A 16,533-nucleotide genomic window follows, 5' to 3' on the forward strand; every position below is an offset into this window, starting at 1 on the left:
GATAACTATTCCGTATCAACTTCACAAAAAATATGTGATGGTCTTAAATTATAGATTATAGGTACTGAAGTGGTTTAGCATCTTAGGCAGCAACCATTTGATTTTCTGGGGGGGGCTATGGTTTTTTTTGGAAAAAAAAGTTTGTTTCCAGTTTTTGGAGAAAAAAATAATTTGTTTTTTGATTCTGAGAAAAAAAAATTGTTTGTTTCACCCTCAGCTGCCACTATATGTAATGCTAAAATTGAAAGAAAAAAATTGTTTTTGACTTGTCGCGAAAAAAATAGATTGTTTTTCGCCGCCGGCGAAAAAAAAAATTTGTCCAGAAAAAAAAACCATAGCCCCCCCCAGAAAATCAAATGGTTGCTGCCTTAGTAATGTGTTGTAGTATTCTTTTTATATGTCTTCGTGAATATTACATTTAATTGTACCATGTGTTGTTGTTCTATGATCTTTTTGTATTGTTGGTTTTCATTTATGCTATAAACGTGCTTTGTCTATGCCTTATTGGGTTTCTTTGATACATTTACGTGGCTCTGTACTTATTCATCCCGTCATTGTGTTATTGTTGTAAGAAGATTAAAGAAAGGATTTTTACGATTCAATTGATACTGTAAACCTTATAAGTGATGGACAAATAGCCCAGTATAGAGATGAATAGAATATTTACTTGCTGTAAACCTATTTTTCACGATAGGTTTAAAAGTAGGAAATTGGAATTTAATTTGTTTTAACGCCGGCCGGGGGAAAGGAGCTGCTTATTGCAAAGGGGTTGCGGTGTCACCGTGAAAATGACAGCTGATAGGGTAATAGCAAACGGTCATGATATCACGAATTAAAAATCGTTGCGGCAAATGTTACATGACGCTCTATTTAACATGTTAGTGATATCCCAACCCCCCCTAACCTGGGACAGTCCGCTTTTGATTGTGAGAAGCTTCTGTCCAAGTTTGGTAAAAATCCAGGCTAGTTTAAGAATCTTAAAAATGTTTTAAATACTTTAACTGCAGACTGTATGTAATGTTAACTGGAAGAAAAACTAAGTCCATTTATAAGTAAAATACGGGAAAAATGGAATTTTATTTTTACAAAATTTACTTCTGGATACTATCTCCTGATCATAAACAAGCTTCTGGCCAAGTTTCTTACAATTCCAGGGTAGTTAAAGAAAGTTATTAAAATTTTAAAAACTTTAACCACAGAGTGAATGTAATGTTTCCTGGCAGAAAGTCCATTTATAAGTAAAATACGGAAAAAATGGAATTTTATTTTTACAAAATTTACTTCTGGCCAAGTTTTGTACATTTCCAGGATAGTTTAAGAAAGTTATTAAAATTTTAAAAACTTTAACCACAGAGTGAATGTAATGTTTCCTGGCAGAAAAAACTAAGTCCATTTATAAGTAAAATACGGAAAAAATGGAATTTTATTTTTACAAATAAAATTGAGAATGGAAATGGGGAATGTGTCAAAGAGACAACAACCCGACCAAATAAAAAACAACAGCAGAGGGTCACCAACAGGTCTTCAATGTAGCGAGAAATTCCCGCACCCGGAGGCGTCCTTCAGCTGGCCCCTAAACAAATATATACTAGTCCAGTGATAATGAACGCCATACTAATTTCCAAATTGTACACAAGAAACTAAAATTAAAATAATACAAGACTAACAAAGGCCAGAGGCTCCTGACTTGGGACAGGCACAAAATGCGGCGGGGTTAAACATGTTTGTGAGATCTCAACCCTCCCCCTATACCTCTAACCAATGTAGTAAAGTAAACGCCTAACTAATTAAATTCTGGATACTATCTTATGAACATAAACAAGCTTCTGTCCAAGTTTCGTACAATTCAATGATAGTTTAAGAAAGTTATTAACCAACCAAGATGGCCACCATGGCTAAAAATAGAACATAGGGGTAAAATGCAGTTTTTGGCTTATAACTGAAAAACCAAAGCATTTAGAGCAAATCTGACATGAAAAAAATTGTTCATCAGGTGGAGATCAATCAGCCCTGAAATTTTCAGATGAATCGGACATTCCGTTGTTGGGTTGCTGCCCCTGAAATGGTAATTTTAAGGAAATTTTGCTGTTTTTAGTTATTATCTTGAATATTATTATAGATCGAGATAAACTGTAAACAGCAATAATGTTCAGCAAAGTAAGATCTACAAATAAGTCAATATGACCAAAATGGTCAGTTGACCACTTTAGGAGTTATTGCCCTTTATAGTCAATTTTTAACCATTTTTCGTAAATCTTAGTAATCTTTTAGAAAAATCTTCTCCTCTGAAACTACTGGGCCAAATTTAACCAAACTTAGCCATAATCATCTTTTGGGTTAGTAGTTAAAAAAATGTGTCCGGTAACTCGGCCAACAAACCAAGATGGCCTCCATTGCTAAAAATAGAACATGGGGGTAAAATGCAGTTTTTGGCTTATAACTAAAAAACCAAAGCATTAAGAGCAAATCTGACAGGAAGTAAAATTGTTGATCAGGTCACGATCTATCTGCCCTGGAATTTTCGGATAAATCGGATAATCGTTGTTAGGTTGCTGTCCCTGAATTGGTAATTTTGAGGAAATTTTGCTGTTTTTTTTTTGTTATTATCTTGAATATTATTATAGATAGAGATAAACTGTAAACAGCAATAATGTACAGCAAAGTAAGAACTAAAAATAAGTCACTATGACCAAAATAGTCAATTGACCCCCTAAGGAGTTATTGCCCTTCATAGTCAATTTTTAACAATTTTCTTAAACATTTTCCACAGAAAGTACTGTTATAGATAGATATAATTGTAAGCAGCAAGAATGTTTAGTAAAGTAAGATCTACAAACACATCACCATCACCAAAACACAATTTTGTCATGAATCCATCTGTGTCCATTGTTTAATATTCACATAGATTAAGGTGGAGCGACACAGGCTCTTTAGAGCCTCTAGTTTTAAGTGCAGCCGTGAAAAGGGTTTGTTTTTCACCGTGTTTGTTGAAATCGATAAAAAGATAAATGTGCAAGAAATTTTTGATGTACGTTCATCATGAAATGGCATTTTTATTTCGAGTTTTTCTGTGCAGATACCCTCTTTACTCCCCTCTTTAAACATAATTTTCATATTTACTCTGGGACAGGACAATTATTTTCATGTTATTCTTCATGTATACTATGATTATAATCCTATTATTTATAGACTCTCTATTATATATAGTAGTAAGCGTTGTGGAGAAGAAACAGATTCTTTTCTTATAAAGGCCTGCCAGAATTATATGAAACCAACCATTTAACTGGAAACAGGGAGGCGGGCAAGTCTGGAAAAACGGAGGCTGTACGGATTCTGATTCTGAAGTGTGGGGAAAATTATATTCTGGTCAGTAAAGGAAGAAAAAAAGTATTCTGAGAGAGGGTTATTGCCACATTGGAAAAAAAGGAGGTTACTTTTATTTCTGCTAGAAATGTTTTTAAGGACGCGGCATGGCAATATTTTTTTCCAAATTTCTTTTCTTTTTTTTATTCCCTTGCATTTTTCATCAATTAAATCCGATTTATTATTTTGTATACTATGCCATGTTGCTCTTGTTGCACACAATGTGTGCCTGGGTTTATTTTGTTAAAAAAAATTGACAGCCCAGGTAATCGTTTTATCCACTGGGTCGATGCCACTGCTGGTGGACGTTTCGTCCCCGAGGGTATCACCAGCCCAGTAGTCAACATTTCGGTGTTGACATGAATATCAATAATGTGGTCATTTTTATAAATTTCCTGTTTACAAAACTTTGAATTTTTTAAAAAACTAAGGATTTTCTTCTTCCAGGCATAGATTACCTTAGCCGTATTTTGCACAACTTTTTGGAATTTTGGATCCTCAATGCTCTTCAACTTTGTACATGTTTGGCTTTATCAATATTTCGATTTGAGCGTCACTGATGAGTCTTGTGTAAACGAAACGCGCGTCTGGCGTACTAAATTATAATCCTGGTACTTTTGATAACTATTATAAGACTGTTAGTATTTGCCACAGTTAATGATAGTCCGAGCTAGATGTTTGTCATAAACTATTGGTATACGTTTAAGCTATAAACAATTATTATAGAACAGAACATTACTGCCATTAGAAGGGATAGTCGGTTAATTATGCAAGTACAAATAGGAATTTCTATGAGAAAATAATTATGAAAAATTGTGTTCAAAAGAAAACACACAAAAATGGTAGATCGAACCTGGTTTTATAGCTAGCTAAACCTCTCACTTGTATACCTTAGCTGAATTTGGCAAAACTTTTAGGAATTTTGGTCCTTAATGCTCTTCAACTTCATACTTTATTTGGCCTTTTTTACTTTTTTGGATTCGAGGGTCACTGGTGGGTCTTTTGTGGCGTATATACAAAATTTAGTCCTGGTATCTATGATGAGTTTATTGTATGACTGTAGCATCAAATTCCATAATATTGACAACGATGTGTCTAAATAATTAAATACTATTTCATCAAAGATACCAGGATAATATTTAGGTATGCGAGATGTGTGTTTCTTTTACATACTGCTCAGGTCAAAACAATTTGATCCTTAACCAAATTCAAGATGAATACCATAAAATCAAAAATTGTGCAAAACTACTTATAAAGGCAATCTAATACAACAGTTTAGAATTCCTTCAGTACAACATTAACTTGAAAGAAAATTTTAAAGATTAATCAAACAATATTCAAGGGACTAAACCAATCAGATGGCAACCAAGTAAAAATACAGAATTTAACTTTTCCAAAGTTGATTAGTGCAAAGTAATAGTTAAAAAGTCAAAGAACACTCGGACAAAATACATATTTTTTCTTGGTGGGATAAAAATTTCAGTGAGAAAATATCACCATTACAAATACTATTCTGCTTCAAATAGTCATTCAAAGTACACATGGTTATATCTACCCACCAGACAATATTTCAAAGGCAATTTTTTATTCTCCCTCCATTTAACTTTCTATTGTTGTCTTAGCCTGCAAAAAAGCTCCTCAAAGGGAGGTAATTTGGTAGGCCCAATAACCAAAAATATGACAACAAACACTCATTTTTACCATAGTTACAATGAAATATTTTAGTAGGGATTCATTTGCCCATAAAAGTTTCTTTCATTTATTATTTACAATATAATGCTCAATTAAAATATATTGATGATTAACTGTGAAATGGCTGGCTTTTCTTGAAATTTGAAAATAAAAATAGCTGATGAAGACTTCTTTCTTGAGGGAAAATCAAGTAGAAATTAATGTTTTCTCAATTTTTGACAAAATTTTTCTTTATTTCATAATAAGTTCTAGTAGATATTGATAGTGAGCTGCTTTTTTGTGTTCAACATGTACACAGCAACAGTAAGTTCTGCAAATTGGATCTCAGGCCATTATTCCACATTTTGACATGTTCTGACTCAGTTACCATGGAAACGACAAAACAAATCATTTTTGTGTAACATAATTTTTTTCTCATCTTAGTCTACTAAACACAATTACATCAAATTTGGGGCATTTTGGTTTGGTGTGTGCCATTGGATTTTGGTGGTTACAGAGAATTGCTCTTAATAGTCCAGAGAAAATCTACCAACAACAACCTCTGGGTGATTGAAAAGCACGTAAAATATGTGGTGGGATAAAACATGTTTCCAGTATATTCATTATGTAAGTTCACCTAAAAGGTATATTAGTTAGAGAGTCGTCCGTTGATAATTGGTCTACATTGAAAGTAGCTCATCAACAATGCTTACTATATGTATATATTTCCACCCTTTTTCACAACAGAGTGTATTCCAATCTGATCTTAAGTGACTAGGACTGCAAATGTCCTGGACATTCTGGCTTTCACCAAAAAAAAACTGACTGTCATGATAAAGCCAAGAGTTCTAAAATAGAAATAAACACCAACAAACAATCAACCATTAGTAGGAGGGTAACGATGTATATAATCAACAAGAATAACAAACATTAGAAATCATTTTCATGTTTAATCATTATATTTCCCTGTAAATTAAGCCAGGAAAAATCTATGTTAAATAGACAATTCTGTACAAAAAGTGTTAATAATGCCTAAAATGCAATAATCAGAAAAAAATAATCAAAACAAAAATATATGTGACAAATAAACCATAAAAAAACTAAGACTCTACATTTTTAAAATGTCTATGTAAATTTTATGTGCATGTGTAAAACTACAAAATCAAACTTAAAAATAAACAAATATTGTACTCAGCAACTATATTCAAATATAAAAAAGGAAATAAATAGATACATTAACAAACAACAATGTCAACAGCGTAAATAATCTTCTTGTAGATTAAATATTTCAAAATATGAGGTGATGCACACATCTTTCATTCTAAGAAGCAAACTGAAAATATACCAATTAAATTGGCTAAAGCTGTGTGTTGAGGCAAAAGATATAGCTGCTGCAGCTGCTGCAATTTATATATATCTCGTCATTTGGCTGATTGAAGCAAGTCAAATCCTAAGATGATTCACATGAACTAATATTTATAAAAAATTGAAACTAAAAATAAAAAAAAACCATCTTATTTGTTTGATTAATCTTTAAAATTTTCGTGAATGTTGTACTGAAGGAATTCTAAACTGTTGTATTAGTTTGCCTTTGTAAGTAGTTTTGCACAATTTTTTTTTTATGCTGTTCATCTCAGTGGTGGATCCAGGCGGAGGGTTCCGGGGGTTGGAGGCTCCCTTTTTTTTAGCACGATCAATGCATTTGAATGGGGACATATAGTTGGAAACCTTCTTTGTCCTGGGTTGGGACCCCCTTTTCAAATGGTTGGATTCGCCACTGCATCTTGTATTTGTAGGTTTGAAATTGTTTTGACTTGAACAGTATGTAGAAGAAACACACATCTTGCATACCTTAATATTACCCTGGTATCTTTGATAAGTTAGAACTTAATAATTTACAGACATGTAGTTGTCAATATTATGGAATTTGATGTAACTGTCAAATAAGTGAGAGGTTTAGCTAGCTATAAAACCAGGTTCAATCCACCATTTTCTACATAAGAAAATACCTATACAAAGTCAAAAATATGGCAGTAGTTGTCCATTAGTTTGATGTGCTTGAGCTTTTAATTTTGACATTTGATTCCATTTTGAATTTTCCTCAGAGTTCAGTATTTTCGTGATTTTACTTTTGAATGGATCTGGGGTTAAATATATGCCCTCTGATAAATGGTGTCTCTCATTTATTTAGGGAAGCAAAACTAATAAACATGATTATATATGTTTGAAACTGTTACCTTTTAGACGCCTAACAGTTATTCAAATATCTGCTCATCATTTGATACAAACAAAAAGAACATTTGTTAACATTTAAAACTGTTACTTATATGTTATGTGTGGCTTTGTCAAAATATTTACAAGTCTTTATCAATCATAGCTGTATAAAGAAGATAATTAGAACTTTCTTTATTGCTATATATTACACTATTTATAATTAAATTCTTTTCATTCAATTAAGTTATCAAAAACAATCATAAACTACGATTTAACAACAATCTACTGATAAATAATAAAACATTTATTTTAAAAAAGTTATAAAATACTTCCACAATGTGTTATCGTGTAATTCAGTAAAAAAAAATTGTCATGTCACAATAATAATTGGCACCAACTGAAAACAAATATTTCATAGCCTATATAAATATGTAACAATAACGCAACGCAAAAGGTTGGGTCAAAAAGATCGTGAATTATGTTAAAATGACTGAAAAAGCCTTGAAAACTAAAAAGTATATGACCGTTTCATGCTTTGCCCAGTCGGACTTTTACCAAACATTATACAAATGACCGGAATATATGACCGTTTTGGAAGCCCTGCCTAACAGGTGAATTTATTTCCACTATTCACTATATAAATGAGTGTGGATGGGGTTTAGAGAATAATGGGCAAAATGTGCAGAATAAAAGGCAAACAAAATAAATAGAGAAAAGAGAATCATGGGTGGTCAAAATAGATAAAGCAAATAGAAAATTGGTCTAAAATAATAAAGAAATGAATGGTCCACTATCCAGACCCTAATATATTCTGTCGCCAAAGAAATTTTGTGTAAACCAATGCAGTGCAAAAAACTGTTCCTAAAATAAATATTTAACAACTAGCTGTCAACTGAAAGTGTGTACTGTAATCATATAATTGTTTGCTAGGTAATCAACTAATATATCAATACATGACAATATGATATAAATGTTTCATTCACATAAATTCAAGCACTGATTTCATCAATTTTAATATTGTCAATACTTTTTACATGCATACCTGTATGTTGTTTTCTTTTGAACACAATTTTTCATAATTATTTTCCCTAGAAATTACTATTTGCACTTACATACTTAATGCTTAGTTAATTCCCTTACTAAACATACGATAATAAACCGAAATATGACTATCCCTCCTAATGGCAGTGATGTTCTGTTACAGAATAATTCTTAACAGCTTTAACTTTTAAAATTTTATGAATAACATTAAGCTTTGACTATCTTTAACTGCAATAAATGCTGTCTTATATATAGTGTTTACCTGAACTGTCAAAAATAAGTATAACAAAAAAACTGATATTAAATGTAAATTCAAAAAGTCCATAAAAGGTGTCAGACCACCGATTAAAAATCTCTATCTGTTCAACCAAATTTTGCAATTTTCACAGCTTTCTAAATATTTTACCTTGAGTTTAACTTCATAGAAACCAGGTATATCCTGCATTGTACATGTATCAGCTTTCTACATGCCAATTTTCACCATACCTTTAAAGCCTTCTAACAAAATAACTGACCTTGGAACAGAGGTACTCCAAAAATAACCCCTGGTTTTCTGGAAATCTTAAATTAGTATACTATGGAGTGCATTAATCCTCAATTTTTAATGAAAACTCATAGACAAGTAAATTTTGGCTCAAAATGGTCTAGATATATTTCTTTTTCACCAAAAGTTTGTTTCATTTCTGCAAATTTGTTGATTAGTTTAAGTAAACAAGGACATCAAAAGCACTATTTTGTGTCAGAGAAGGACTACTTTTACATACGTTCTAAATTGGAGGGTGTGAATTGGTGGTCTGACACCTAAAAACTGACAAAATCAAACGTAGGAATATATCAACAAAGGGAATGAAGTTAAACAATTGTCCTGGCTTTGTACAGGCATTTTCTTAATATAATGGTAGGTTAAACATTGTTACAAGACATGCAATTTCACAGTCATTTCACATAGCAGTCCTTGACAACTAGGAAAAGTATATCTCATGTTATTGTGTTCATCACATTCACTGACAGACTGACAGACCAGGTAAAGATGTTAATATGGATGTGAACGATAGTTCTGGAACAGAAATTGACTACCACAAGGAAGAACAGTTATTTTATTGTCATGATAAAATGTACACTAAATCTAAATATAAGGTGCATGATTTACGATAAAAGGTTTACAAATGTACTTGATGTAAAATGTTATAATTACGTTCTACTTTATTATCCAAGTCTTTTTTCTTGTCACATTTTCTAATTGATCATAAGATTTTAGAAACAAGGCAAATATTATTCTGACAATTAAACCTACAAAATTGTTGTGATCTCTCAAAGGTGTTGCATTTTTCAATGTTAACTGTTAAGAAATCAGTGTGAAAAGATTCATCACAACTAGATACAGTTTATGTTTTGAAAATGCATGAAAGCCTTGCTGTTACATTCATATATATGGAATAGCTTGGACCTAATTTTATTTCTAACATTGTAAAACTAAATACATATTTTATTGCTGCCAGTATCAACCTATTATGGGACTAGATTTGATTTCAAATTAACTATTTTTGACACTTTTGACCAATGCACTAAACATGCTGTCTTTGTCTTTCATTAAATTCTTTGGTGATTCATATTCCATAACCTTGCCTTTGTCAAGAACAATAACTCTGTCATAATTCATAATTGTGGAAATACGATGCTACAAAAGAGACAAAAATCATGTTAAGTTACAATACAACTGGTGCATACTGTATTGGTGCAATATTAATATCATTACTAAATATGTTATCATGTTTGATTGATTGATTGGTATTAAATGCTAATTTCAACACTATTGTGCTATTTGTTGGAGGTGAGTTGGTGAATGGTGCTGCAGTTATAGGAGAGAACCAACGACCTTTGGTAAGAAAACTGACAATCCTAGTCAATTAAGACTGGAATAGAGTGCCCTTGCCTCTCGTGGGATTAGAACCAACAACTTCAGCATTGACAGGCTAGTGATGTAGAAGTTCCACTAAGACCACTCTGCCCCATATTTAGTTTGACAAACCCCAGTAATCCTTCCAAGAAACTGTTCAAATTGTGCACTTTATTGCAGATATTTTTTTCAGTATAATTTTGGGATTGTCAAAGAAAAACATGTCTATGGCCATTCATTTCTAATTTACAATGCTATTACTTTTATGCTAAGTTAGTCTTGGTGGGATAAAAATTTCAGTGAGAAAATATCACCATTACAAATACTATTCTGCTTCAAATAGTCATTCAAAGTACACATGGTTATATCTACCCACCAGACAATATTTCAAAGGCAATTTTTTATTCTCCCTCCATTTAACTTTCTATTGTTGTCTTAGCCTGCAAAAAAGCTCCTCAAAGGGAGGTAATTTGGTAGGCCCAATAACCAAAAATATGACAACAAACACTCATTTTTACCATAGTTACAATGAAATATTTTAGTAGGGATTCATTTGCCCATAAAAGTTTCTTTCATTTATTATTTACAATATAATGCTCAATTAAAATATATTGATGATTAACTGTGAAATGGCTGGCTTTTCTTGAAATTTGAAAATAAAAATAGCTGATGAAGACTTCTTTCTTGAGGGAAAATCAAGTAGAAATTAATGTTTTCTCAATTTTTGACAAAATTTTTCTTTATTTCATAATAAGTTCTAGTAGATATTGATAGTGAGCTGCTTTTTTGTGTTCAACATGTACACAGCAACAGTAAGTTCTGCAAATTGGATCTCAGGCCATTATTCCACATTTTGACATGTTCTGACTCAGTTACCATGGAAACGACAAAACAAATCATTTTTGTGTAACATAATTTTTTTCTCATCTTAGTCTACTAAACACAATTACATCAAATTTGGGGCATTTTGGTTTGGTGTGTGCCATTGGATTTTGGTGGTTACAGAGAATTGCTCTTAATAGTCCAGAGAAAATCTACCAACAACAACCTCTGGGTGATTGAAAAGCACGTAAAATATGTGGTGGGATAAAACATGTTTCCAGTATATTCATTATGTAAGTTCACCTAAAAGGTATATTAGTTAGAGAGTCGTCCGTTGATAATTGGTCTACATTGAAAGTAGCTCATCAACAATGCTTACTATATGTATATATTTCCACCCTTTTTCACAACAGAGTGTATTCCAATCTGATCTTAAGTGACTAGGACTGCAAATGTCCTGGACATTCTGGCTTTCACCAAAAAAAAACTGACTGTCATGATAAAGCCAAGAGTTCTAAAATAGAAATAAACACCAACAAACAATCAACCATTAGTAGGAGGGTAACGATGTATATAATCAACAAGAATAACAAACATTAGAAATCATTTTCATGTTTAATCATTATATTTCCCTGTAAATTAAGCCAGGAAAAATCTATGTTAAATAGACAATTCTGTACAAAAAGTGTTAATAATGCCTAAAATGCAATAATCAGAAAAAAATAATCAAAACAAAAATATATGTGACAAATAAACCATAAAAAAACTAAGACTCTACATTTTTAAAATGTCTATGTAAATTTTATGTGCATGTGTAAAACTACAAAATCAAACTTAAAAATAAACAAATATTGTACTCAGCAACTATATTCAAATATAAAAAAGGAAATAAATAGATACATTAACAAACAACAATGTCAACAGCGTAAATAATCTTCTTGTAGATTAAATATTTCAAAATATGAGGTGATGCACACATCTTTCATTCTAAGAAGCAAACTGAAAATATACCAATTAAATTGGCTAAAGCTGTGTGTTGAGGCAAAAGATATAGCTGCTGCAGCTGCTGCAATTTATATATATCTCGTCATTTGGCTGATTGAAGCAAGTCAAATCCTAAGATGATTCACATGAACTAATATTTATAAAAAATTGAAACTAAAAATAAAAAAAAACCATCTTATTTGTTTGATTAATCTTTAAAATTTTCGTGAATGTTGTACTGAAGGAATTCTAAACTGTTGTATTAGTTTGCCTTTGTAAGTAGTTTTGCACAATTTTTTTTTTATGCTGTTCATCTCAGTGGTGGATCCAGGCGGAGGGTTCCGGGGGTTGGAGGCTCCCTTTTTTTTAGCACGATCAATGCATTTGAATGGGGACATATAGTTGGAAACCTTCTTTGTCCTGGGTTGGGACCCCCTTTTCAAATGGTTGGATTCGCCACTGCATCTTGTATTTGTAGGTTTGAAATTGTTTTGACTTGAACAGTATGTAGAAGAAACACACATCTTGCATACCTTAATATTACCCTGGTATCTTTGATAAGTTAGAACTTAATAATTTACAGACATGTAGTTGTCAATATTATGGAATTTGATGTAACTGTCAAATAAGTGAGAGGTTTAGCTAGCTATAAAACCAGGTTCAATCCACCATTTTCTACATAAGAAAATACCTATACAAAGTCAAAAATATGGCAGTAGTTGTCCATTAGTTTGATGTGCTTGAGCTTTTAATTTTGACATTTGATTCCATTTTGAATTTTCCTCAGAGTTCAGTATTTTCGTGATTTTACTTTTGAATGGATCTGGGGTTAAATATATGCCCTCTGATAAATGGTGTCTCTCATTTATTTAGGGAAGCAAAACTAATAAACATGATTATATATGTTTGAAACTGTTACCTTTTAGACGCCTAACAGTTATTCAAATATCTGCTCATCATTTGATACAAACAAAAAGAACATTTGTTAACATTTAAAACTGTTACTTATATGTTATGTGTGGCTTTGTCAAAATATTTACAAGTCTTTATCAATCATAGCTGTATAAAGAAGATAATTAGAACTTTCTTTATTGCTATATATTACACTATTTATAATTAAATTCTTTTCATTCAATTAAGTTATCAAAAACAATCATAAACTACGATTTAACAACAATCTACTGATAAATAATAAAACATTTATTTTAAAAAAGTTATAAAATACTTCCACAATGTGTTATCGTGTAATTCAGTAAAAAAAAATTGTCATGTCACAATAATAATTGGCACCAACTGAAAACAAATATTTCATAGCCTATATAAATATGTAACAATAACGCAACGCAAAAGGTTGGGTCAAAAAGATCGTGAATTATGTTAAAATGACTGAAAAAGCCTTGAAAACTAAAAAGTATATGACCGTTTCATGCTTTGCCCAGTCGGACTTTTACCAAACATTATACAAATGACCGGAATATATGACCGTTTTGGAAGCCCTGCCTAACAGGTGAATTTATTTCCACTATTCACTATATAAATGAGTGTGGATGGGGTTTAGAGAATAATGGGCAAAATGTGCAGAATAAAAGGCAAACAAAATAAATAGAGAAAAGAGAATCATGGGTGGTCAAAATAGATAAAGCAAATAGAAAATTGGTCTAAAATAATAAAGAAATGAATGGTCCACTATCCAGACCCTAATATATTCTGTCGCCAAAGAAATTTTGTGTAAACCAATGCAGTGCAAAAAACTGTTCCTAAAATAAATATTTAACAACTAGCTGTCAACTGAAAGTGTGTACTGTAATCATATAATTGTTTGCTAGGTAATCAACTAATATATCAATACATGACAATATGATATAAATGTTTCATTCACATAAATTCAAGCACTGATTTCATCAATTTTAATATTGTCAATACTTTTTACATGCATACCTGTATGTTGTTTTCTTTTGAACACAATTTTTCATAATTATTTTCCCTAGAAATTACTATTTGCACTTACATACTTAATGCTTAGTTAATTCCCTTACTAAACATACGATAATAAACCGAAATATGACTATCCCTCCTAATGGCAGTGATGTTCTGTTACAGAATAATTCTTAACAGCTTTAACTTTTAAAATTTTATGAATAACATTAAGCTTTGACTATCTTTAACTGCAATAAATGCTGTCTTATATATAGTGTTTACCTGAACTGTCAAAAATAAGTATAACAAAAAAACTGATATTAAATGTAAATTCAAAAAGTCCATAAAAGGTGTCAGACCACCGATTAAAAATCTCTATCTGTTCAACCAAATTTTGCAATTTTCACAGCTTTCTAAATATTTTACCTTGAGTTTAACTTCATAGAAACCAGGTATATCCTGCATTGTACATGTATCAGCTTTCTACATGCCAATTTTCACCATACCTTTAAAGCCTTCTAACAAAATAACTGACCTTGGAACAGAGGTACTCCAAAAATAACCCCTGGTTTTCTGGAAATCTTAAATTAGTATACTATGGAGTGCATTAATCCTCAATTTTTAATGAAAACTCATAGACAAGTAAATTTTGGCTCAAAATGGTCTAGATATATTTCTTTTTCACCAAAAGTTTGTTTCATTTCTGCAAATTTGTTGATTAGTTTAAGTAAACAAGGACATCAAAAGCACTATTTTGTGTCAGAGAAGGACTACTTTTACATACGTTCTAAATTGGAGGGTGTGAATTGGTGGTCTGACACCTAAAAACTGACAAAATCAAACGTAGGAATATATCAACAAAGGGAATGAAGTTAAACAATTGTCCTGGCTTTGTACAGGCATTTTCTTAATATAATGGTAGGTTAAACATTGTTACAAGACATGCAATTTCACAGTCATTTCACATAGCAGTCCTTGACAACTAGGAAAAGTATATCTCATGTTATTGTGTTCATCACATTCACTGACAGACTGACAGACCAGGTAAAGATGTTAATATGGATGTGAACGATAGTTCTGGAACAGAAATTGACTACCACAAGGAAGAACAGTTATTTTATTGTCATGATAAAATGTACACTAAATCTAAATATAAGGTGCATGATTTACGATAAAAGGTTTACAAATGTACTTGATGTAAAATGTTATAATTACGTTCTACTTTATTATCCAAGTCTTTTTTCTTGTCACATTTTCTAATTGATCATAAGATTTTAGAAACAAGGCAAATATTATTCTGACAATTAAACCTACAAAATTGTTGTGATCTCTCAAAGGTGTTGCATTTTTCAATGTTAACTGTTAAGAAATCAGTGTGAAAAGATTCATCACAACTAGATACAGTTTATGTTTTGAAAATGCATGAAAGCCTTGCTGTTACATTCATATATATGGAATAGCTTGGACCTAATTTTATTTCTAACATTGTAAAACTAAATACATATTTTATTGCTGCCAGTATCAACCTATTATGGGACTAGATTTGATTTCAAATTAACTATTTTTGACACTTTTGACCAATGCACTAAACATGCTGTCTTTGTCTTTCATTAAATTCTTTGGTGATTCATATTCCATAACCTTGCCTTTGTCAAGAACAATAACTCTGTCATAATTCATAATTGTGGAAATACGATGCTACAAAAGAGACAAAAATCATGTTAAGTTACAATACAACTGGTGCATACTGTATTGGTGCAATATTAATATCATTACTAAATATGTTATCATGTTTGATTGATTGATTGGTATTAAATGCTAATTTCAACACTATTGTGCTATTTGTTGGAGGTGAGTTGGTGAATGGTGCTGCAGTTATAGGAGAGAACCAACGACCTTTGGTAAGAAAACTGACAATCCTAGTCAATTAAGACTGGAATAGAGTGCCCTTGCCTCTCGTGGGATTAGAACCAACAACTTCAGCATTGACAGGCTAGTGATGTAGAAGTTCCACTAAGACCACTCTGCCCCATATTTAGTTTGACAAACCCCAGTAATCCTTCCAAGAAACTGTTCAAATTGTGCACTTTATTGCAGATATTTTTTTCAGTATAATTTTGGGATTGTCAAAGAAAAACATGTCTATGGCCATTCATTTCTAATTTACAATGCTATTACTTTTATGCTAAGTTAGTGATATTGAATACATATCTGAAAGTCAAACTCATAGTTAAAATTCAGAATTCATACCAAAAACATGAATTATGGGTTTCAATTCAATAGGCTTTCTGAAGAGAAAAAGATACAAAGATATATACAATTTTCACTTTCAGATACTAATGCATTCTGGGTAATATTTTCAAAAACATAAACAAAAAAGCATTGAGTTTTGTTAAAATCATCCTACGATTGTGCTTTTTGTTGGAGGTAAGTTGGTGAATTGGTTGTATTATCATCAAATACAACTTATATTTAAATATTAAGAATGAACACGAATGCGGCCACTTCCATTTAAGACGAAAACCGTCTAAAATTTAACTCAAATGCTAAAATTGTGAAGATTTCAGTAATATAGCATGACTTTATGATGCTAGTACCCGATATATGTGCATTGTATTGTACGC

At 31.5% G+C, this 16,533-nt stretch overlaps 1 protein-coding gene across 4 annotated transcripts in view; it reads right to left on the reverse strand.

Moving 5' to 3' along the window:
* Positions 1-11,610: 11,610 nt before the first annotated feature.
* LOC139527550 (ATP-binding cassette sub-family C member 9-like) overlaps positions 11,611-16,533 on the reverse strand; it is a 53,401-nt gene continuing 48,478 nt past the window's right edge. For all 4 annotated transcript variants that reach the window (XM_071323059.1, XM_071323057.1, XM_071323060.1 and 1 more), the window contains one exon: positions 11,611-15,607. In XM_071323059.1, coding sequence (XP_071179160.1) covers positions 15,464-15,607 — 144 coding nt within the window. In that variant the 3' untranslated portion in view covers positions 11,611-15,463. The remainder of the gene's footprint in view (positions 15,608-16,533) is intronic.

This window comes from Mytilus edulis, chromosome 6, assembly GCF_963676685.1.
Source record: "Mytilus edulis chromosome 6, xbMytEdul2.2, whole genome shotgun sequence".
Classification (NCBI taxonomy): domain Eukaryota; kingdom Metazoa; phylum Mollusca; class Bivalvia; order Mytilida; family Mytilidae; genus Mytilus; species Mytilus edulis.